Here is a 23,183-nt window from a genome sequence, read left to right as displayed (position 1 = left end):
CCCCCTAAGAGAAAGGGTGCTCCCTCCAGTCCAGGGCAGGCTTGAGGCCTGGAGACTGAACTGCTCCCTCACCCCCTAAGAGAAAGGGTGCTCCCTCCAGTCCAGGGCAGGCTTGAGGCATGGAGACTGTAGCTTATACCTATTGTTTGTATTATGCATGCTCTGTAGATTAAGTGTTTGCAATTCATCACTTTTAATGGGCCTTAAAATCCCTTACAAAATTGATATATAGATTGATCAGTTAAGTTAATTATTTAATGTTGTTAGAACAGTGGGAGACCTCATCAGAACCTACATGAAACAGATATATAGAATATATGTTTCAGAAAGTATATAGGGGTCTTCAATACAATTCTTTGGTGGCTCTATTCTACTAACTCTATAGTTACCCCAGTAAAAACAGAAAATAATTACACAGCTCAAAATCCTATTCCGGGATCTATAAAAACTATTTTCTTGAACGATTCCCATTACGACTCATCCAGTACTGAGCAGGGCACAGTTTCTGTATCACATTGCGCTTAATGGAAACAACATCAAGATGCTTGAGTTGTGTTGTACAGCACTGCTTAATGCACAGACAGTGTGGCTAATGCACTGTGCTATTCCCTTAATTATTCAGCAGAAGGGCACTTTAGGAAGATCAATACAGCCAGAGGAGAGAGAAAGCCACCCAATATAGTGAACCACACACCAGCCTCCTCCTCCTTCTCCTTCTCCTCCTTCTCCTCCTGCCTGCTGCTGCTGCTGCTGCTGCTGTGTGTTTAATTTGCTTACCCCCCCCCAGGACCACGCCTCATCTGCTTTGAATACGAGCTTGTATGATTATTTGCCTGCGACGTTGCAATCGCGCAGTGCCAGCGTAATGATTGGACAAGGGGGGCCGCACAAAGTTTAGAGCATGCAAACTCATTCAAATATTCCAAGTGCAAGGCTGGAGCTCGTCCGACTGCTTTATTAGTTGCTGGGTAGCCTACTGGATTGCTGGTGATACTGGTCCCAGAGAGCGTACTGGGAGTTTGTGGAAGAGCTGCTGTTTTGGAATCCAGATCTGAGGTACTGTGATTTTAACCGGTTTTGTCTTTATTTTTTATTTTACTGCACCCACCTTGCCCATCACTTTCCATGCACAGTTTAATACATAAATCTGAAGCTTTGTCTTCGTGCCAAAAAATTGTTTAAACTTTAAATGTTCAAAAAAAGATTCGGCATACAGCAAACTTTTTAAGGATGGCTTTGTTGCTGTTTATTTCACCTGATCTCCCCCTCCTTCCTCTTTCTTTTCCATTCTTTCTAGTCTTTTTAAAGAAAGGCAGGACAAATGTTTCAAGAGTTCTCGTCCATGTGTTTTGAATCCACCCTTTTAATGTTCTTCAAGTGCCACGCAGACTGTTGCACTCCAAATAATATGTCAAGGCAATGGTTCTGTACGAAGAGAGAAAGGTGGGCCGATGGTATGATGCCACCATCGGTGGAATGGTACCACTATCTATCAAAGGCAATATGTTTATATATTGAAACACCACTGGCTTCACAATGATATACAATGCTACCAGACAGACTGTGTGCTACAGTATCAGGATTTCTGCAGCGTTGGATCCCAGTTCATTGCCTTGCTGGCAATGCTGTGGTCTGCTAGTGGTTCTGCTGTTAGGGGGTCTTCAGGCTAACACATTTGGTTTATAATGGGACTTTTTAAACTTTTCTGTATGGAGATTAGTGTGGTGAAAATGAACTTTTAGATTGCAGCACCATATTGTGTCTTTGATAAATAACAGGAAGAATAATCTCAAGAAATTTCCTAAGGCTGAATCGCATCAAAGTCAGCCTCCGCTGTATTATTAGTGGAGCTGGGCGTACACACGACACACTTTTCCAGATATCTAGAGAAACGCTTGTCCAGTTCTTGCGAAACCTATTCTGCGCTTAGATTTCTGTATGCATCAATAAACACGCTGGTCTAATTGTCACAAAGCTAGTGCTGAAGTGAACAAACCCACATTTTTATATGCTGGTAAAGTACAATCATTTCTTGCTGATATTTATCAGACTTCACACCCCAAAATTCCATCCACTGTACATCATAACCAATGTTTATTAGCATGTTTATTCATAAGAAGCTGTGTTTGATGTGGTTAAAGAATGGGGCTGATTGTTTTTCGTCCTATAGCCCTGGTTGTGTTCCGATATTGCATGCAAATATTGCTTGTAACATGAACCAGATCTTTGCACAAATCCAGCCCCTTCACGTGCCCAAATAGGCAGTCATGTGGTTTTGTGGTCATGCTAGACTGTGTCATCACTTTTTCTCCACAACCAATCCTTTTTTGGTCATTTCTAGACTGCCGCATCACAAATATAAAATATACATTATTAAGCTTAAAAAACACAATGTGGTGTTTAGCAATGGTTTAGGTAACAATAATTGTTTTTTAAAATCTTTTTTTTAGGGATCCCATTCAAAAGGTGGGGGTCCCTTACGCATGGATTGTGTTCGTGCGGACCCTCTGTATGTGTGTGCACTGGTTTGAGTCTCCAAGCGCAAACTGGATATAATTAGATTGCATTAATATTGACCAAATGTTGTTGTTGTTGTTGTTTTAGTTAGCGAACTATAATGTAGAAATTACTAATGGATATTGATCATAAGTCAAACTGTGTGGATGGTGCCACTGTGTTTGTATTTTAAGGGATGGGCCAGTGTCTGAACAGAAATGAGTGTGCACTTCTGTAGCTGTTGGCTGCAGTGTACTGTGTACTAGGCGTGTTTCACACTGCTACGAACCTCCGCTGTCTCGCAGTCTTGCTCTGATACACAATCCCTCAGTGTCTCTTTACTCTTCCAAAAAATTCTGCGCACTCTAGTTTTATCAGTTAGCAGCAGGGATGGAAATAAGACTGTATCCATTCCTGGTTTTGCTATGAGTTTAATCAGACGTTTTGAGCGTGTTGCCTATACACAGTGATACAGTGAAACTGCTATGCGGTAAGAGTATTATTTCCCTCTCTGTTACCGCACCTTGTTAATCAATTTGCATCAACTTTCTTTATTTATATTCCCTCAAAGGCGGGTTTTAGCTGCGTGAATAGTGCCACAGACTACTTGCAACAGAAGGAGGTTATGAATCACATCGAGAAGCTAAGCATAAATTAACAAGGGATTTTTTTTTTTTTTCAAAAATGCTCTTATACAATAAAAGGTTTACCCATGTAATGGTAATTTTGCAGTTTTCTTACTAACTTGGTTCTTTTGAATGGTTTTGTTTATTCATTTTGTTTGTAGAGAGTTCTAGTTTCATCGTAAAAGGCTTCCCGTTTCAGTCGTTGCCATGGCGGTCGCATTCAAAGCCATAAACAACACTCCTGGAATCATTATCTGGAGAATTGAGGTGAGTCAAGACCTCTGCAGCCGTCCTCTTCCCACTTCTGGAATAAGCAGAAGTTTTTTTCTTAACCTTTTCACTGCCAAGCTTGCTGTGCCGAGCAAAAAAAGAAAAATACAATTTATTGCATTGTTCTGTTATTTTTTTTAATCAGCATTTTTTCTTGTTCAGACATTTTCAAAACGTGAATACGGTTACCTTTAAGAGTAAAATCAAGTGCAAAATACAGGAAGTATAGTTATGATTTGAGAGCAGTAGTAGAATACAGCAAAGTGTGGAGCAGTTCAGTGCAAGAACAAGATGATGCCAGTGCAGATACATTAGCATTGATTCATTGTCCTGTTGAGCTTAATGTTAATCTTGTTTATTTTTCTCAGAAAATGGATCTGGCCCCAGTGCCACAGAAGGCGTACGGGAGCTTTTTTGAAGGCGACTGCTACATCCTGCTCTCTGTAAGAACCCCCCCCCCCCCCCCCCCACCTCCCAGTTTCTGTTATATTTAAAGCCTGCGGTTAAACTGATGCAGCTTACTGATGGATTTTTTGACATCCACTTGAGTGTTGCAGGGGGGACAGGTTAACGGTTACACTCCAGTGTACCAGCTGCACTCAGAGGTTAGAGATGATTCTGAGAGCTCTATTGGGGCGGTTGAAACTGTTTAAAAAGATGATATGCAAACTCTAGCAAAAAGAGTACATTCGTTAACTGTGATTTTATACTTGTACCACGTTGGTCTTTAAGAAGTCAGTGGAAATTACAATGTGGCTCTTGGTAAAGCAGTGATTGGCACCCCTGGTGTGCATAGTCATTATCACAGCACCAGGCTAAACTGAACAACTAGCTAACCCCGCAGGTTAACCAGGGGCAATATAGTGTGTGTGTGTGCTCTTAAATGAGCAGGCCTGAGAGATCTCAATCCCTAATTTAATGAACAGTAAGAAACAGAGCCTGCCTTTTAGCTCCTCAAATCAGTTTTAAGTGGAGTTGGCAGGGGTCAGATTTTAGCATTCTCTAAATTCAGTAAGGGTTTGGCTCCGGCACAGAAACCAAAAAACCTAATTGCAATACTAAACCTCACAAATCATCTGGTTGAAAAACAACAGCGCTTATTAGCAGTGTTGGGTACAGCGTCCCTTGCTTTTATTTTTGAACATGTTGCAAGAAGTAATTGGGTAGGGAATAAAACATTACAGGAGCATTCTGGGTACATTTACTGGAATTACATTGCTAGGGGTCGCTCTGAATAGTCGACTAGAAAAGTGAGCTGGTCAGCTAATCACACTTTCATTTCAAAGCAGTAGTGTGTGTTTAAAGTGCATGTTAGCAGTTTGACTGAAACAAATGGGCAGAAGTGCAGTTGAGGTTACAATCCATGACACACACATGGTATTTAAAAAAAAAAAATCCAAGCAGTTTTTAAATACAGAGCACAAACAGCAAAGTGTCATGTAACACTACGTACACACACACGATTTATTGATAGTTATTGTAAAGTGGCGACTAGTCAACTGTTTTTACTTTGATTATTCAACTCTGTCACATCAGTAGCTGGTCTACTCCAGGGGTGTCCAAAGTTTGCTCTTCCATTCCGGGTCTTTGTTCCAACCCCTTTAATACTGGGATGCTTTCAGTACTGGTGGCTATGTCTGTGTCCATTTAGACAATGAAGTCGGGCAACACTTTCACCTATGATATTCACTACTGGATCGGTCTGGAGTCCAGTCTGGATGAGCAGGGCTCTGCTGCCATCTACACCACGCAGCTGGACGATCACCTGGGGGGCAGCCCGGTGCAGCACCGGGAGGTTCAGGGACACGAGTCGGACTGCTTCCGAGGCTACTTCAAACAGGGCATCATGTGAGTGCGCTGCAGGCTCTGCTGTCAGGGATTCCTATTTACCAGGTCTGATTGTGCATTCCCGTTTAACGTACCTTATAGTCTTCGATATATCGACATTTACTGCAATTTTACAGTGCATTTAAAATCATGATCGTGGCACCGTGTGAGTCTACGGCTTGTACTCGGAATTGCCTTTTAAGAAGTATTTATCGGCAGGCGTTCAATAAATCAATTTGTTTATGAGTTGATTTCAAAACAAGGAAAGCTGTCCTTCCCTCACGTTTACAATCGAGTACCAATCGGCTGTTCTAAAAGCCGATTGGAAGAATATTTTCCTCTCATCTGAGGCGTGGACGTATTTTTGCTGCCGTAAACTGAGTTTTCATTTTTAATGTTCATTTTTTAGCTACAAGAAGGGGGGTGTTGCCTCAGGGATGAAGCATGTGGAGACGAACAGCTATGATGTGAAGAGGCTGCTGCATGTGAAGGGAAAGAGGAACGTCACGGCCAAGGAGGTGCGTAGAGAGGCAGCTTTTTTCCTGTCCCTTCATATGTGCCAATGGGGAGAGCTATTGTCATGGCAATGTCAGATGAAGAATTCATCATTGTAAAGCTAGTATAAAAGTGTGCTGTTTAAAAAAATATATGGTTCTTGCAAAGTAAGATGTCAAAGCCAGCTGCAGGGATGGAAATGAGACTCCTATTGTATAGCAGTTTCCCCCATTCCAGGTTTTGTTACAAGCTTGATCAGCCACAGTGTGCAGGTAACAAGCTCAGGTGTGTCATATATTAAACCCATAGTAAAACCAGGAGTGGATCAAACTGCTATGCAATGGGAGTCTTGTTCCCATCCCTGCACTGGGTTGCATGCTAAAATACAAACACACAGTGATTCTTTTTCTACTTATGAAACAAAAAAATATGATACGAAGATGCATACATTGAATTTCGTGCAGGGTAGATTTCAGACGATCATTTCTTAAATGTGTTTGCTTGGCATATAAGGTTTCATTTATATGAAACTAATATAAATCAATGGCGCACAGTGGCATTGCTGTGCAGCTGGGATGTGAGTAGGTGGTGTTATTTGCATTGTAACATTGAAAAGCCAACACAGGGAAATGCTGTCATTTACATATGTGACTCCTATTTTAAACCAAACCTAGCCTTGGGATCTAAATTCACGCTCAAATCTATACCATCACAGCTTCATGCTTTTTTTTCTACAAACACTGTTTTTAGGCAGCGATGTGCATTTTCTTGCAGGATCTCAGCAAATGGTTGATTTAACTTTTTAATTTGACTCTGACTCTTCAAAAGTTGCTTTCAGGCAGCATTTCCGTTTATTTGTGTTTTATTTGACTGTATCTGAAACTCTTACCAATTTGTATCAGATTAAAAGGCCTAATTATTTATTTATATATAGCATAGAGTAAGATCCAAGCTGATAGTCACCCCACTCAAATTCAGTGGGACCAGAAGCCCCTCTGATAAGCTTACCGTATGACTTCATGTACATCAGGACAGTTTGGGACAGTTGAGGCATTTCAGCTCACACCCCAATGCATTCTGGTAAGTGTAGTCCTGCCGTGAAAGGTACCAGAATGCATTGCAATAGTAACCCTACCCTCTGGACTCGCATGGTGTGGATATCTGCTTGAATTGTGCAGCACCCTGTACACTATTCTATATGAAACATGCCACTTAATTTGACTAATCTGGTAAGGTGTAGAAACCATTCTAGTCCCTGCAAACCAATGCTGAAAAATTGCTGATTACCTCTGATCACATTTTCACTGTCCTTCCTTCATAATCTATTGTTTTATCATATGTTTATACATTAATACAGGATATGCAAAAACCTACTCTAGATAAGCGGCTGCATCCTGGTACCATTTCTGTAAATCACAAGATCTGATTGACCACTGGTGTGAGTTTGCAAGCATGCTGGCTCAAACTGCTGCCATCTGATCATTTCAATTTTAAGAAAGAAGGCAGTTTTTAAAAAGACACAGAAAGGGAGCCACTCTGTACGGGAGTGTGGGCACAGTACCTGCCACACATTAATGACAGGATGCTCCATGCAAATTCTGTGTCCAAAAATAACAACATCTCCTAATGCTCAGAACCTGCCGCACACCGACAGTCTAGCCTGCCGTCCTCTCCAGTCAGCTCTTCTGCAGGTAAAACTGATTTTTAAGACTTGCAAAGGCATTGGAATATTGTATTTGGTTTGACGGCGTGAAATTGGCATTTTTGAGAGACGGACCATGCAGGGCCAGCTGGGTGCTAATTGAAATGGACAGGACTGAGTTCAGAGCACATTCAGCTCAGTTTTGGTTGTTGGCTGGTGCAGCGGCTCACTGTGCGCTGTGTGTCTGTCCCAGGTGGAGATGTCCTGGGCAAGCTTCAACCTGGGGGACGTCTTCCTGCTGGACATCGGGAAAGCCATCATCCAGTGGAATGGACCAGAGAGCAACAGACAGGAGCGCCTGAAGGTACCCAGATCCAAACTGTGAATTAGGATAGAGAGCCACCACCACAAACATCCAGGGCTTGCCATTGGTCTGGTATGGATGCAGTCAGTGTAGCTTAGACTTGAAAGATGTTTCTGCAGAGAAATATGCCATCTCAGCCCAAGCCATGCTCCTGGCAGCGACAAGTTTATTTACAGTGTTTGCATTGTGATAATGAACGGCTGATTATAGGGAAATGCACTCGTTTCCATATCTCAGTCTTGAAGGCACCTCATTTTCCCTGCTCCTTCATTTGAATGTGTGTTACAGCTCAGTCTGTTTGCAGCAGAGAGGAGCAGAACCATTTAAATAAAAAAAAAAAGACAAAGAGAGCTTGTCTGTTATATTAACAAGCTAAAAAAAAGCAACACATTCATTGTATGCAGATTTTTTCAACTGAAGCTTAAAATCTAAACAGAGCATTTTCTAAATCCTTCATCATAGACAATTTCATATATTATACAGATTCGGACGTCCTGTGTTAAACCGGTTCACTACCTGCATAAGAGTTTATATAGAAACACAAACTGAAATGTCTTCCAGGGGATGCAGCTGGCCAAGGATATCCGAGACAGGGAGCGCGGGGGCCGGGCGGAGATCAGAGTGGTGGAGGGAGACGAAGAGGGGAAGTCTGCCGAGCTTATGGCTGCCCTGAACAGCGTTCTGGGGGAGCGTGCTGGAAGTTTACCCCCAGGAACTTCAGACGAACAGGCCGACCAGCAACAGAAAGCCAACGTCACTCTCTACCAGTGAGCATTGAGCCGTGAAATGACATTCGAATCAATTGTAAACGGTGAAAAGGGGAAGCGTGTTTTGATTTTATTTTATTTTGAATCTCCCAGTGTTTCGGACGCTGACGGCCAGATGAAGGTCACAGAGGTCGCTGCAAGGCCACTGGTCCAGGATCTACTGAATCATGATGTGAGTTCAATAATAAGTGCATGGGGGGATGTTTTTATATACATTTTAACCTATACGTTAGGTTCAATTACAATTGTAATTGTGCAACTTGTAATTCATTGCAATTATAATGTAGTTGTAATTGAAACCTGGCACACATTATATTATAATTGACAGATTACAGTTCAATTACGATTTTATTTGTCATTCTACAGATTCTGGTGACCCCATTTGTTTGAAAAGAAAAGTTCTACAGTATGTTTCTGTATTTATACCTGCGATTATTGCTGGGATATTTAGAATAAATTGAGTAAGCATGTTGTGGAGCTGTTTGTTCCTTTAGTGTAATTGTAATTCATAATTGTAATTACTGCAGCGTAATTATAACTAATTGAAATTAAACATAATAGCATTGTAATTTCAATTTCAGCAAAATATTGTGCTGTAATTTCTAATGATATTGTGCCCTGTATATGAATCCACTCCTGGGTTGTAAAGACCCTCAATACAGTATGCGTGCACACAGGGGATTATTTGTCCATATTTTAAATGAACAGTCTGTAATTTGCATTGCTTTCCAGGACTGCTACATCCTGGACCAAGGAGGAGTTAAGATCTTTGTGTGGAAAGGAAAACGAGCCACGAAAGAGGAGAAGCTGACTGCCATGAGACGAGCTCTGGTTAGTGGCTTTCATCTATCCTCCATTTCAGATTTATTAAAATACGTCGGAATAGATATGAGGTGATGTATCCGGTTCACAAAGCCTTATTTAAACAACTGTTTTGATGGATCGATGCAGTTTGTTCTGGGTGCGTGAAGTAAGTGAGCCGCTCAGAGCAGCTCAGTGAAAGAACCCACTTCACGGCACGCTCAGTTCTGCTCCCCCTGAGCAGCTCCGAGCTGCAGAGCGGATTTCATCTGTGATCCGAGTGAGAGGAAAAACCCTCGCTCTGAGACGCTCAGTTACTGAATGCACTGTGTTGATTGCTGAGGGACAAGAGATCCAGGAAACAGATTATAAAGCATTGGTTTCCACACCTTTAAGTGGGGTGGCAGTGACAACTTTAATAAAGCTAACAAAGGATAGGATGGGACTAGCAGAGTTGAAAAGTCATGACTGGAATATAATGAAGATGGCCGTTCGGTCCAGTTACTCACTAAGGTAAAAGTAAAAAAAAAGCAATTGAAATGTAATTGGAAGCTCCTTACTCAGAAGAGGTATGATTGTAAATCGCTAGCCCTCCTTCTATTTGATTGGCTGCAGGAGTTCATTAAGTTGAAAGGTTACCCGCGCACCACCAACGTGGAGACCGTGAACGATGAAGCCGAGTCCGCCTTGTTCAAACAGCTCTTCCAGAAGTGGACAGTCAAGGACCAGGCTGCGGGCCTGGGGAAGACTTACAACGTCGGCAAAGTGGGTAAGCCAGGGCCTCTTCCAAGCTGAGGATGCAGAGGAGGGTCAGAGTTAACTAATCAGCCACCGGGATCCTGTCGTGGAGAGTCAGGGTGTGGACTTACTTAAGATCATCATCCCTTAAGTTTGACCAAAGGAGTAGTCTTAGCTTACCTGGGAATTCCAACCCCAATACCTCAAAAGCTCAGATTTAGTCAACAAAAGGTGTAAAGTGAAGTAATTTGTCCCAGGACCTTACAGGATACAATGTTCTATCAACTTTCTCAAACTCAGCATGATTTTTTAAGACTTGCAGAAATATTACCAACATATTTGTTACTTTTTACGAGGTGCAGGCAAAATCCAGATTTTCTGGGGACTAATATACCTTACAATTCCAACTAGGCTGCCGCAGTACCACAGATCAACAAGATCTGGGTGTAGGACATACAGAATATACTTCCCTTTACACTGGCTAGGTTTTAGAACTGGTCAAAGCTAATTTCTAGGTGCCTTTACTACATTATTCCAAAGACCTGTAAGCTGTACTTCTAGAACGACACAGAGAAGGATCTTGCAGATCCACGATATTGAGTCTAAGAGAGTGGACTGCTGGATATAACTTGGGTCCTGTTTTATTTTTTTTTTAAATATATGACAGCAGTGTTAAAGACTGTAGCAACTGCTTTGGAAACCAGCCTGTTCTGTTTTATGACTCTTATCGTTTGCATCAGTTTTACAAGAGAATGCACAGCGGCGTATTCAACTTTCATCTGATCCCATTTGCATAACTTGGTAATGTATTGCACATCTATGCAAACTTTTCGCAACACAATAAGTCAGTCTGTGTGGCTGAATACAGCTCAGTGAGTTAACTCTTTCAACACTGCGGCCCTGTACGCATTCAGAGGAAAGAGAACTCCACTCAACACTGCAGACTAGTACTATAATCTCACAGACAGAAATGCTTTTTGTTTGTCAGTAGCAGACACTGCGGAACCTATTTAGAAACGGGAGCTGGTTTTCACAAAGGAATAAAACCATTTTAATATTATAACTGAGTGCAAGGGCTTCATATTGATTGCTAAAAGGACTCCAAAGGCTTTATTGGGAGAGCACAGGAGATGTGCAAATACTAACAGGCATTAACTCAAACTCTGCTGTGCAAACTTACTTGCATCCCTGTTAACAACACAGGACAGCAGACAGGATGCAAACTAAGGGATCAGACACGCGTGCATTGCTGCCAGCAGCCTACAGGAAGAGCCTGAAGGTTTTTGCTTGTTTTGAGACCCAGTGTTGATCATACAGGCTGCACTGTGGTGCTGTTGTCGCCACCTACTGGATTTCCTATGCTAGTGCAGAGTCTGTACACCACTGACTCTTCCAGTCGCAATGCGATCATTCTAGGATGATTTATTTTAATCTACAGCTATGGCCAAAAATGTTGCATCGCCCTATAGAATTAACTAATTTTGCTTCATGAAGTCGAATGAAACCTGCTGAATAATGTTAACATATTGAATTACATACCGCTTTGTAGTTTTCCATATACACTACTTCACTGACAAAAAATTGAAAAATGCGATATCATTTATATGATGTTAAATAAAAGATCTAAATCATGTTGCATATAGTTTTTTTTTAATTATGTCTCAATCCTAAAATTCTAGGTGATGCAACACCTTTTGCCATAGCCATGATGGTCTGGGACTTTGTTTGTAGTGTTTAGAATGAGTTGTGCGTGTTTCAAATGGCAAGTGTTCTTAAACCTGTCTTGAAGGAATGTTCCTGCTTTGATTTCCAGCTAAAGTCAGCCAGGAGAAGTTTGACGCGAGTCTCATGCACTCAAAGCCAGAGGTCGCAGCCCAGGAGAGGATGGTTGATGATGGTGCGGGCAAGGCTGAGGTGAGTCCTCCTCTCCCATCTGTCACACACATACAACTCCAGTTCCAGAATTAGCGTTTAATCCAAACTGATTTGTAATATGCGCTAGCTGTGATTTTATTAAATTGGAAGACAATTTACAGCTATGGACAATGTTTTGCATCACATAGAATTTTAGGAAACTATAGGAAAATAATTTGACATCTTTTATTTAACATCATGTAATCAAAGAAACTACAAAATGATATCGCAAAAGTCGACCGGAAGCCATAATAGTTTTACAGGTTAGATTTCCAAATGTCAAATTTTTTTATTTGTCAGTTTTTCGTTAACTATGTAAAAATCTACAAAGCGGTGTGTAATTCAATATCTTCACATAACATCAGTCAGCAGGTTTCATTCAACCTTTTATGAAGCAAAATGAGTTACTTCTTTAGGATGATGCAAAACCTTCACCCTCTCAATGGTAAAGCATCCATCTGATGGAAATGACGCCTATTGCATAGCAGCTTTACCCATTCCAGGTTTTAACATGAGCTTGATTTGCTACAGTGTGTAGGTAACACGCTCAGGTGTGTCTGATTAAACTCCTAGTAAAACCAGGAATGGATCAAACTGCAGTGCAATGGGAGTCTTATTTCCACACCTACATAACTTAAACGCTCAATCACAATTCTAAGGCAAAACCATCAGAAGTAATAGAAACGATGGACCCGTTCTCTCTGACTGCCCCAGTTTCCCGTCTCTCTCCTCAGGTGTGGCGGATTGAGAATCTGGAGCTGGTGCTGGTGGAGCCCGAGTGGCATGGTTTTTTTTATGGGGGAGACTGCTACCTGGTGCTGTACACCTACGAGGTGAACCGCAAAAAGCACTACCTGCTGTACATCTGGCAGGTGAGTCCTGGGCAACCTGCGACCTGCAGACTCATTCAATTGTTTTGTTGGCTCGTCAAAGTAATCCTCGTCAAACAGCACAAGGATGCTATTTTTTCCCCCCACATAAACATATTTATTACATGTCCAAACCTAGATAGCTATTTTCAATATTTCATGAACGAAAGGGTTCAATGAATGAATCGTACACAGCCACAATATCCAAGAAAATGTTATTCGTCTTGAACCCTTCCTGACCTCCGACCCCTTGACCTCCCCGCAGGGTCGCCACGCCACTCAGGACGAGCTGGCAGCCTCAGCGTTCCAGGCGGTCACTCTTGACCAGCAGTACGGAGATGAGCCGGTCCAGGTGCGAATCACTATGGGCAAGGAGCCGCGACACTTCATGTCCATGTTCAAGGGAAAGATGGTCATCTTCGAGGTGGGTATAAGATAGCATTAGAGCCGGTTTTACAGACCCCGATTGGAACTAACCCTGGGCTGCCTGATGCCACCTTAGGGAATGTCGTGCTAGATTTGGTTATAATCAAGGTCTGTGAGGCTGTTTGGGATGCTCTACAGCTATGATCAGAAGTTTCGTATCACCTAGAATTTTAGGATTGAGACATAATTAATTTAAATAAATAAAAAGCTGTATGAACATAATTTAGATTTTTATTTAACATCATGTAATCAAAGAAACCTCAAAAATGATATTATTCAGCAGGTTTCATTCGACTTTATGAAGCAAAACTAGTTCATTCTATAGGGTGATGCAAAACTTTTGGCTATAGTTTTATTATTATTATTTATTTCTTAGCAGACGCCCTTATCCAGGGCGACTTACAATTGTTACAAGATATCACATTATTTTTACATACAATTACCCATTTATACAGTTGGGTTTTTACTGGAGCAATCTAGGTAAAGTACCTTGCTCAAGGGTACAGCAGCAGTGTCCCCTAACTGGGATTGAACCCACGACCCTCCGGTCAAGCCCTAACCACTACTCCACACTGCTGCCCGCTAGTTTTAGGCTGGATCAACCAGCTGGTGCTTGCTAATTTAAATCCAATTTGGCTGACCTAGCCTACATTAATCAGGTAAGGCACTGAGCCCGACCTGACTCCCTGATTCCCCCCCTCTCCGCTGGATCCACCCTGGCTCTCTGTCCCTGCAGGGCGGCAGCTCTCGGAAGGGGAACACGGCCCCCGAGCCCCCCGTGAGGCTCTTCCAGGTGAAGGGGACCGAGCCGTCCAACACCAAGGCTATCGAGGTGCCTGCCTTCTCCTCCTCGCTCAACTCCAACGACGTCTTCATGCTCAAACACCAGGAGGGCTGCTTCGTGTGGTGCGGCAAGGTGAGAACAGACTGCAGAACCAGGGGGAGGGAGGGAAGAGGGTCGGGTTAGGAGGATGGTAGCACATGGTAGCAGGGCGGGCTATATATGGTGCAACGTCAAGATTTTAACAGCGTGCAACCTCCAAATAAATAACATGCCGTCTCTGATCTGGCCTCGTGGGGTTTTTGATCTTTAATTTAAATCTTGGGAGATGCCGTAGCTATCCGGATTCAATGGAGATGGATTTAAAGTACAGATATGTAATGGCAATGGTTCATTTGATTTGTTGTTTTCCAGCAATCAGCCTAAAAACACTGTGTTAGAAATCACCTTTCTTACAAAGTAAGTTTGTTATATAGATACTGTATAACTCCCCAGTTGCTCCAGATTTGATTTCCTGTCCAAATCCATCGCGGGTGTTTTCTCTTGTATCGATTCAGTGTTTATAAACCAGGTGTTGGTAGGTGTACATTATGAGATACTATTGTGACCACCTCTGTGTCTCTGCTGCCCAGGGCTCCAGTGGTGATGAGAGGCAGATGGCGAAGCAGGTGGCCAGTGTGATCTCGAAGGGGGCGCAGGAGATCATTGCCGAGGGCATGGAGCCCCTGGAATTCTGGGATCTCCTTGGAGGGAGAGCCCCCTACGCCAACGACAAAAGGTACCTCAAAGAGGGGGTGATGAGGCAGGGGGAATCGATCCCACACACACACACACACACACACGTACAATAATTGAAGGGCTCAGGGCAAGATAATCGTAACCCACATTTTCATTAAAGTTGAGTTAATATCAATCCCAAGCTATCCCACAGCACTTGCATCAGTCCGTTGTCAGTTTGCATCAAGAGGCAGCAATGTTACACAGCTGCTGTTTTTGATTTTCATTTTAATACGTTTCTGCTTGCAGCAACATAGCTAACCCACACTGCCTCTTATTTATTTTAACAAGCCAGTGTGGGTTAGCATTCTATTAGCCTCTATTTAAGTGAATTGATGGCTGTACCAATATGATCCAACCAAATCAAGATTTTTTCAGTCCTTTCGGTTATAATTCTCAGAACAGCATCTGTGTGGGTTTCAATTATTTTTGTGTTTTTCATTCTTTCCGCCTATTGGTAGATTGCAACAGGTGGAGCCTGACCACCAGCCCCGCCTCTTTGAGTGCTCCAATAAGACGGGCCGCTTCATCGTTACCGAGGTGACGCAGTTCACCCAGGATGACCTCAGCGAGGATGATGTCATGCTCTTGGACACCTGGGACCAGGTAACGCTCAGCCGGCTTGTTGCCACCTTCATCAGCACGGTCCCCACTTTTCAATGACATCATCACAAACTGCCACCTGCGTTTATAAAACCCACATTTGAAATCAGAGGGCTGGAAATAAGACTCCTATTGCATAGCAGTTTCACCCATTCCAGGTTTTACTACGAGCTTGATTCGCCACAGTGTATCGGTAACAAGATCTGGTGTGTCTTATTAAACTTGTAGCAAAACCAGGAATGGATCAAGTTGCTATGCATGAATCATGTTTGTTTTGTTATATGGATGTGTAAGTGACTCTGCAGCAGGAGCTGCTGATGCATAGTCCACCCCCTGGTTCAGTGGTTCTCGACTCTGGCCCTCAAGATTAATTCCAGTCCTGGTCTTTATTCCACCCAGGTCCTAAATTAGTTAAGTGCCTCTTAACAGCTTCAATTAACTACATTAGAACCTGTTTGGAGTGAAAACCTGGACTGGATTGGATCTCGAGGGGCAGAGTTGAGTACCACTGCCCTAGTCTCTGTAAGTCACTTTTGGATAACTGCAGTCATTTGAGTTTTTGAGTAATTGCAAGGACCTATAGATATTATTATTATTATTATTATTATTATTATTATTATTATTGTTGTTGTGTCTCAGATCTTCCTGTGGATCGGGCGGGAGGCGAACGACATAGAGAAGAAGGAGGCCCTGGTCACCTCCCAGGAGTACCTGCGCACCCACCCCAGCGGCCGGGACCTGGAGACCCCCATCCTCATCCTCAAGCAGGGCTTCGAGCCCCCCACCTTCACAGGGTGGTTCCTGGCCTGGGACCCCCAGAAGTGGAGTGTGAGTCTCTCTCTATTATCCAACCAGCATTCATTCAATAGCCACTTAAAAAAATAAATAGAGATAGATATCTATCTCTCTATAGATTGATTGAAGGTGCCTATGCGTGTGTATCAATCTCACGCTGATATTTTTAGCCACATCTAGAGTCCCGCATATCCAAATGTGATGAAACTTGGTAAGGACATTCTTTGGCACAACTTATTGAGATTATAATAATGTTGGGGTTTGTGGAGGTGGTCTGTCAAGGTGATCTGGGACATTCAGAATCAGTTATACAGGCATTATGTTCCATACAGTGCTCTCGAACTTCTAATACATGTGTTTCTATTTTTATTGCAGGGGGGTAAGTCCTACGAACAGCTGAAGAGCGAGCTGGGAGATGCAGCCTCGATTACCCAGCTCACTACAGTGAGTGTCTCTTTTATGAATAAATATGTGAGAAACATGAGAGGGACCACAGCAGTTCAGTCTCCATGCTTCAAGCCTGCCCTGTACTGGAGGGTGCACCCTGTGATGTGGATTACACTGGTGATCTCAATGTATGACTCGCTGGACACTTGTTCAAGCCCATGCCTCCAGAGGTGCAAGGTCATACATGCCCCCTGACTCCTCTCCTTCTCTCCCTGCAGGACATGAGCAAAGCCTCGGTCGCTCCTGCCCCAAGCTCCTTTAAGTGCTACCCCCCTGAGAAGCTGGTCAACCGACAGAAACATGAGCTGCCCGAGGATGTTGACCCAGCTTGTAAAGAGGTAGGGCTGGGATCTGACTCATCATTCACTTAAACAAAACCTCCTCTTTTTATTGAACACTGTGTGTATCATATTTTATAATAATCCTGGTCACCTGTGTTTTAGGGGTGTTGGCAGTTTATAAGTTTAGGAAAGAATTTTGCTGGAAAGTTTAACTGTTATAAAAAAAAAAATACGCAGCCCAGATATTACTGTTCATATATTTGTAACTGTACAGTATAGGCCAGTTTATTTCATATTCAGTATTTCTGTACAGTTTTCCATTTCGCAATTAAATGCTCTGCACATACATGTTTCAGTAATTTATACAAAAGTGATGGATGGTTTCTTATGAAGGCAAGATTTACAGCCATTCCCAATCTTGTTAAAGTTTAAAACGTTTCGGAAATTAAATGGAAGCTGGAACACGCCCCGTCCTGTGTTTTCCAGAACTACCTCTCGGACCAGGACTTCGCTGACGTCTTCGGGATCTCCCGGGGAGAGTTCTCTGCCATGCCTGGCTGGAAGCAGATCACTCTCAAGAAGAGGCACGGACTGTTCTAACCACGGTGCGGCTCCTCGCGACGCCAGCCACCAAAAATGATTTCCGTGGCTCAATACAAGAGGATGACATGGGCTGCGTGTTCTGTAAATTTAAGAGCGGGTTTGTATGTAACAATGTGCATAGAAATTAAAATAAATGTCCACTTTCTTGTCAGTTTGCTGCTGATTTTGTCGTGTCTACATATCACCCGTTACAAAATAAGACAGGGATACAGGTTTGTCCTGACTGCTCTGTATTGCAGTATAATTTGGGACATCTTATTTTCTTTATAGCCCAGATATTAATAAAGGAAAAAAAAACAGTGGATGGATTTTTTTGTTTTATAGACAACACAGAAACATATATAAATCACATCATACACGTTCTGAAAACCTTACACATTATTACACATTGTAGTAAGTAGATGTACCATTACCACATATCTATAACGTAATATTCACAAGTACAGGAATGCAGTCCTAATGATCTAAATCGTGGCAAATCTTAATACAGTAATCTGCTGCTTATCCGACTGCAGTGCGACCAGAGTGAGGGCGGATATGAAAAGTCGGATGAACGAATCCTGTTTTAAATACCATTATACACAGCTGTAACAATTATTATATTCACACAATTACTGTTTTGGGATTCAGCTTTTATTAGGAAGCTCACCTGTACTGCATATGAAAAATTCTGGTTTGGGAGGCTGGATTTAAAAAATAATAATAGAGGGCTGGCTAAGTATTGGATCACATGTGACACAGAAATGGGCATTACAGTGTGGATCATTAGATCTTAAGGTTTGGTATCACTATCTTCAGTAAGGCGTCGTCAGCTTGCAGCGGGTGATGTATCTCGGATGGGGAAGGAGCCGTTAGTACAGCCTGACCTGGTCAACGCTGGGCAGGCCGGGCTCCTCTAGGTCTGCTGCTCCGGCTCCACGATCTCCCCGCACTCGAAGCGGACGAAGTCCAGCACTCTGACCCCCCTCTCCTGGACGTACTGACCCACTGTCCGGCTGGGGTCGGGCAGGAACGACTGCGCCAGCAGCCTGGTCTCCAAGTCTCCGCAGGGCTGGTCCTCCAGGGACCCCAGGGAGCTGGGGGCCTCACCCACCACGTGCTGCCCGAGCCGGCGCCCGATCTCCGGCAGCGTCCCCGCCTCGCCGTGGCACACCACCAGAGCGGCGTACTTCCCAAAGGAGGTGCCCGCCAGGGAGGGATCGTCAGCGGGCAGGGCGCCGTGGACGTAGGAGCCGATGTGGCAGTCGGGCGACACCGCCACCAGCACTGCCCTCTTCAGCGCCATGTTCTCCCCCAGCTTACCTGCAAATCAAGGACAAAATAAAACTAAATAACCTACATTATTTTACATTTGCTGTACCCGCACTCTAGTAAGTCATGCCTTATTCAGCACAGTGTAAATTAGCCCCAATGTCGGTGCCATATATTCCTTGCCACAGCTGTATATACAAAATCATAGCCGTCACTATCATGAAAAGGTAGAAGCATCACCATGAGCCATGTCCTCCACAATCTTTATATATGACATGGTGCATGACCGCCATGATTACTTAGAAAACGACAGACCGATTTTAATACGCGATGCCTGGTCGCTGATTAATATTCAAACAACAAAGGCAACATTGCACATGCTCCAATGGCGTGTAGCAAGCAGTTCTTACCAATAGCCAGGGCCACCTGGTCAGACAGCGGAGAGCCATCGGACACCGACCTCAGCTGAGACAGCTGCTCTGCACCCAGGATGCTCTGTAATCAGGGAGAGAGCAGGTCAGAGAGAGGGAGTGGGTCAGACCCTTCTCAGAGTGCTCAGGCATGGTAACGCGCCCGCTCTCCAGTACCTTGGTGTAGCTGGCTGGGCTGGCCTGCTTGTTCTGGTGGTGTGCCAGCGTGGCCAGGGCTGCCTCCTTCACCAGCTGCTGGAACTTCACATTCCTGGCCACAAAGTCCGTCTCACAGTTCACCTGCCCACGACGGAGAGATGAATCCAGTAAGATACAAACTAGACTGGTGCTGCAGTTCAAACTCACCCCAATCGTCAAGCTGCAACGAGAACCTGTGACCTACAGCATCATTACCAAGATGCAGCACTATACTGTACTTAAAACACTTTGTGATCATAAATGAAACATACTGGAAGGGAGACTAATAATGTAAAAAGAAAAAGGATAATAAGAATAAAAGAATAAATATGATGAATTTGTAGACCACAGCTCTGGACAAAAGTTTTGCATCACCTAGAATTTGAGGACTGAGACAATTACATAAAAAATGAGTTAATTCTATAGGGTGCTGCTAAACTTTTGTCCAGAGCTGTATATAAAGAGTCCCTTTAGACTGAAACGTTTTTAGGGTGCTCATACAAACTGGGGACCCTTATGCACTTTTGCTATAGTGATTCCAGCTACTCAAGCTACTTGCTAATGTACATCTGATGTTAAGAAATAAATAATGTGCATTATGTTGTACTAATCTAACCACCTGCTGTACACTGTCAAACACAGAACATGTGGGAGACTGTGAGGACCCTATGAACCCCAGGGATGGTAATAAGACTCCTACTGAATAGCAGTTTTGTCCATTCCAGGTTTTACTGCAATCCTGATTGGCCACAGTGTATAGGTAACATGCACAGGTGTCTTACTATACTAAACTCATAGTAAAACCAGGAATGGATCAAACTGCAATGCAGTGGGAGTCTTATTTCCACCCATGGAGCCCTCTCCTACCTCCACCATGACGGCAGTCTGCTCCCCCAGCAGCAGCAGCCCGATCAGCCCCTCTCTGGTCTTCCTGCCCTGCAGTTTGGACGCCTTGCTCCAGCCCTCCTTCTGTGCTTGTTCATGCAGCCAGCTTTCCGCCTGCGCCACACACAGCCAAGAGGAAGGAGCACCATTTAAAAACAGAAGTAAAAATCCTGCAAAAACTCACAGCATTTTAATAAACCCTTAAAACTAATCATTTGCTTAATTAGACCTTTTGAATTGCTCTCGACTCCTAAAATAAAAGTTGCAGACTTGAAGTTACTTATACAATGTAATAGTTCACTTGAACTCTCCAACAGTTTAAGAATTGAAATCAATTAAGGGTTTAGTTTAGTAACTGAGAGCTCAGCTGGAACAAAACCAGAAGACTCAGGGGTCTGAGAAGCCCCGAGACAGACCATTTCATATCTTAAACATGTGTTAAGAGTTAAATGCAGGCTTGGCTTCCAGGCACCTCCTTGACGTTGTTGCTGAATTTGTCCAGCGCTGTCTTGCAGTTGATGAAGGAGTAGCCCGTGCTCTTGCGCAGTTTCACCAGGAGGGTCTTGTCAGCAGCCAGGCGCTGGGAGCTGGAGTGGAGGGACTGGGCTGGTTGTCTCAGCAGGACCTGGTACAGGCAGAGAACAGAAAAACAGAGAAACATTACACATGCGAGCAGGCGCTTCAAGGCTCGTCCCTTTAAGCCAAGGGTGGCCAGTTTTAAAACCCCTTAACAGGTCACTGTGTCTTTGTACATCAAGCAGCTCATCTTGGGTTTGCCTTTGAACATAAAAACAGCCTCTTCTCAATACCTTTTAAAACCACTCAGAAATATTTATTTGAAATCTGACCAGGTTTGCAAATCCTGTCAATACTGACTGACCAGGATCAAGTAAATTTAAATGGGTTTTGGTCCTGTTTGAATGATTGGTTTTCTAATGTTATTTCGTGCTGCCTTCTCTTGCTAAGGAGATGCATCTCTCAAGGGTTCTATCAAGGTTACATGAATGCATTTGAAATGTGAAGTTGGTTCTCCAACCCTGTTCTTAATTGCTTAATTGAATCAATTAAACCTGTATGCAGACCCTGATGTAGTTCATATAATTCTACCTGTGAAACCTGGAGTGGATCTCACTGACTCAGTGGCAATGCCACAGCTTGGGAACCCATTCCTGAAACGCTATCACTCTTAGAAAAGTGCCTCCTATGCTGTGACCGCATTAAAAAATAGCTACAAAGTAGTAAAATACACTTAAAACGAGCAAAATTGCAGAAGTGGGACTGCACAGGGTTTGACGCACATGGAAAAAATAAGAAAAAGTGACGCTAGACAAGTCTGCAAGCATCCTCTATGATAGCTCCATTCAAGGTGGAACAACTTCACAGCAAATATGTTATTTTTGTCCATCACTTGTAACATCCCCACCTTACAGCCCCTAGTCCTTTGTATAAAAAGAAGTTAAAAACATGTTTTGTTTACTGTTTCCTATTGCTTTACATGGTAGCCTTGTCGATTTAATATCAGATTGCCTGACTGCTGTAGGAATGTGTGAATTTGACAGGGAAACACCTTCCAACCAAGCACCTACACAGTCTGAAGGGCAGCCGCCTTGCCCATAGTCACTCTCTATTCACAGAGCTGTTAAGGTTTAGTGTCATTTTAGTGGCTGTATTTTCAACAGTGTTTGCAAACATCCTGGTGCTTTGAAAATAACAAATAATCGAATAAACCCTCTCTAAAACAGTTCAAAGGTTTCAAAAAACAATCCTTTATAGCAAATAAACATTGCATAGCATAACTGAAAACAATACAGCTTGGGTTAACACAAAAACAAAGCCGGGAAAATCTGTCAATTTGTAAAACTTTAAACTCTCCAGAAATCCTGCAGTCATCCAACAGGTAACGATAACACAGCACTGACAATTAATATTGAGCGTCTATGCAGTAATATTATCGTGATTTATCTGACGGGTTCTCAACTACGGGACTGACAGTGCGGTGTTGCCTGTAGTAAACTACACGGATGCTCAACGATTAAAAACGGGATCATATTAAAACGTTTTTAGTTTCAGTGTCCAGGCAAGGCATTTTGAAATCGCGGGACACCCTCCTCAAAACCGGGACAGGTGGCAACCCCAGACACAGCGCGTTTACATGCAGTATCATCTGAATTGTTACACAACGCTGTGTAAAAAAGCGAGGACAGGACGGCTACACGACCATAATACCGGTAAAGTATTTCAGTTCTGTTTATGAATTACCACCGTTAGTCAGTAAGGTAAAATCACAACTCTCTTACCTTGAGGTCGGCCCTGACAACCCTAAGTATTGAATAGACTGACATTGCAGGGGTTAGAAACACACGCTACTTCTAAAACCCGTCTCGTCAGTCCGATACTGCTCGATAAAGTCATTCACTGAGCAAACCATGCCGACTACGGCAACTCAACAAGGTCAAACACGCCTTGCCTAAGGACAAAGTGCTAGGGAATTAGCTTACTGCCCCTACTGGTTAAAACACACATGCATTCTACAGATTCCATAGCCGTTTAGTTCTGTAAGTTATCTTTTTTAACTGAAATCTCTACCTGTTACTTTATTCCCATTTTTTCATAGGCCCTTGTCGTTTTGTTAGGAGTTTTAGTATTATTTGTTTATTTAGCAGACTCCTTTATCCAAGACAACTTACAGAGACTAGGGTGTGTGAACTATGCATCAGCTGCAGAGTCACTTACAACTACGTCTCACCCGAAAGACGGAGCACAAGGAGGTGAAGTGACTTGCTCAGGGTCACACAATGAGTCAGTGGCTGAGGTGGGATTTGAACCGGGGACCTCCTGGTTACAAGCCCTTTTCTTTAACCACTGGACCACAGTTTTAGGGGGTTGAATTTTTATTTTGAAGATCAGAAATGTGTTA

At 43.2% G+C, this 23,183-nt stretch overlaps 2 protein-coding genes across 3 annotated transcripts; one reads left to right on the top strand and one right to left on the bottom strand.

Annotated features, from left to right (window-relative positions):
• The first annotated feature begins 774 nt into the window (after nucleotides 1-774).
• On the top strand, nucleotides 775-17,542 carry LOC117401093 (advillin). Its single transcript, XM_059013248.1, has 20 exons — nucleotides 775-1,056; nucleotides 3,284-3,389; nucleotides 3,761-3,835; nucleotides 5,044-5,240; nucleotides 5,629-5,737; nucleotides 7,610-7,720; nucleotides 8,282-8,487; nucleotides 8,581-8,659; nucleotides 9,220-9,318; nucleotides 9,904-10,057; nucleotides 11,840-11,940; nucleotides 12,675-12,812; nucleotides 13,075-13,233; nucleotides 13,972-14,151; nucleotides 14,649-14,794; nucleotides 15,255-15,399; nucleotides 16,036-16,224; nucleotides 16,567-16,635; nucleotides 16,857-16,976; nucleotides 17,406-17,542. Exons 2-20 carry the CDS (start codon nucleotides 3,330-3,332, stop codon nucleotides 17,517-17,519), a joined length of 2,451 nt encoding a protein of 816 aa, XP_058869231.1. The 5' UTR covers nucleotides 775-1,056; nucleotides 3,284-3,329; the 3' UTR covers nucleotides 17,520-17,542.
• Nucleotides 17,171-22,723, bottom strand: LOC117966986 (elongation factor Ts, mitochondrial-like). 2 transcript variants are annotated; one of them, XM_034914009.2, is made up of 7 exons: nucleotides 22,564-22,723; nucleotides 20,739-20,891; nucleotides 20,249-20,380; nucleotides 19,361-19,483; nucleotides 19,184-19,268; nucleotides 18,389-18,824; nucleotides 17,171-17,601 (listed from the first exon to the last, which is right to left on the bottom strand). In XM_034914009.2, the coding sequence occupies exons 1-6, from the start codon at nucleotides 22,606-22,608 to the stop codon at nucleotides 18,418-18,420; spliced, it is 945 nt and encodes a 314-aa protein (XP_034769900.2). In that variant the 5' UTR covers nucleotides 22,609-22,723; the 3' UTR covers nucleotides 17,171-17,601; nucleotides 18,389-18,417. The 2 variants fall into 2 exon arrangements, with proteins under 2 accessions (XP_034769900.2, XP_034769899.2); XM_034914008.2 differs by lacking the exon at nucleotides 17,171-17,601 and having other exon boundaries at nucleotides 17,827-18,824; nucleotides 22,564-22,722.
• Between the last annotated feature and the right edge of the window lie 460 nt (nucleotides 22,724-23,183).

Source organism: Acipenser ruthenus, chromosome 45 (assembly GCF_902713425.1).
Source record: "Acipenser ruthenus chromosome 45, fAciRut3.2 maternal haplotype, whole genome shotgun sequence".
Classification (NCBI taxonomy): domain Eukaryota; kingdom Metazoa; phylum Chordata; class Actinopteri; order Acipenseriformes; family Acipenseridae; genus Acipenser; species Acipenser ruthenus.
The sequence above is the reverse complement of the archived record's forward strand: the minus strand, read 5'-3'. Positions and strand labels throughout refer to the sequence as shown.

Coding starts and splice junctions, on each gene's coding strand:
- LOC117966986 (XM_034914009.2), bottom strand. CDS start 22,608: ATGTCAGTCTATTCAATACTTAGGGTTGTCAGGGCCGACCTCAAG. Junction 19,484..20,248: donor AGACTGCCGTCATGGTGGAG/GTAGGAGAGGGC, acceptor CGTCGTGGGCAG/GTGAACTGTGAGACGGACTT. Junction 19,269..19,360: donor GCCCAGCCAGCTACACCAAG/GTACTGGAGAGC, acceptor CCCTGATTACAG/AGCATCCTGGGTGCAGAGCA.
- LOC117401093 (XM_059013248.1), top strand. CDS start 3,330: ATGGCGGTCGCATTCAAAGCCATAAACAACACTCCTGGAATCATTATC. Junction 3,390..3,760: donor TCATTATCTGGAGAATTGAG/GTGAGTCAAGAC, acceptor TATTTTTCTCAG/AAAATGGATCTGGCCCCAGT. Junction 16,636..16,856: donor CGATTACCCAGCTCACTACA/GTGAGTGTCTCT, acceptor CTCTCCCTGCAG/GACATGAGCAAAGCCTCGGT.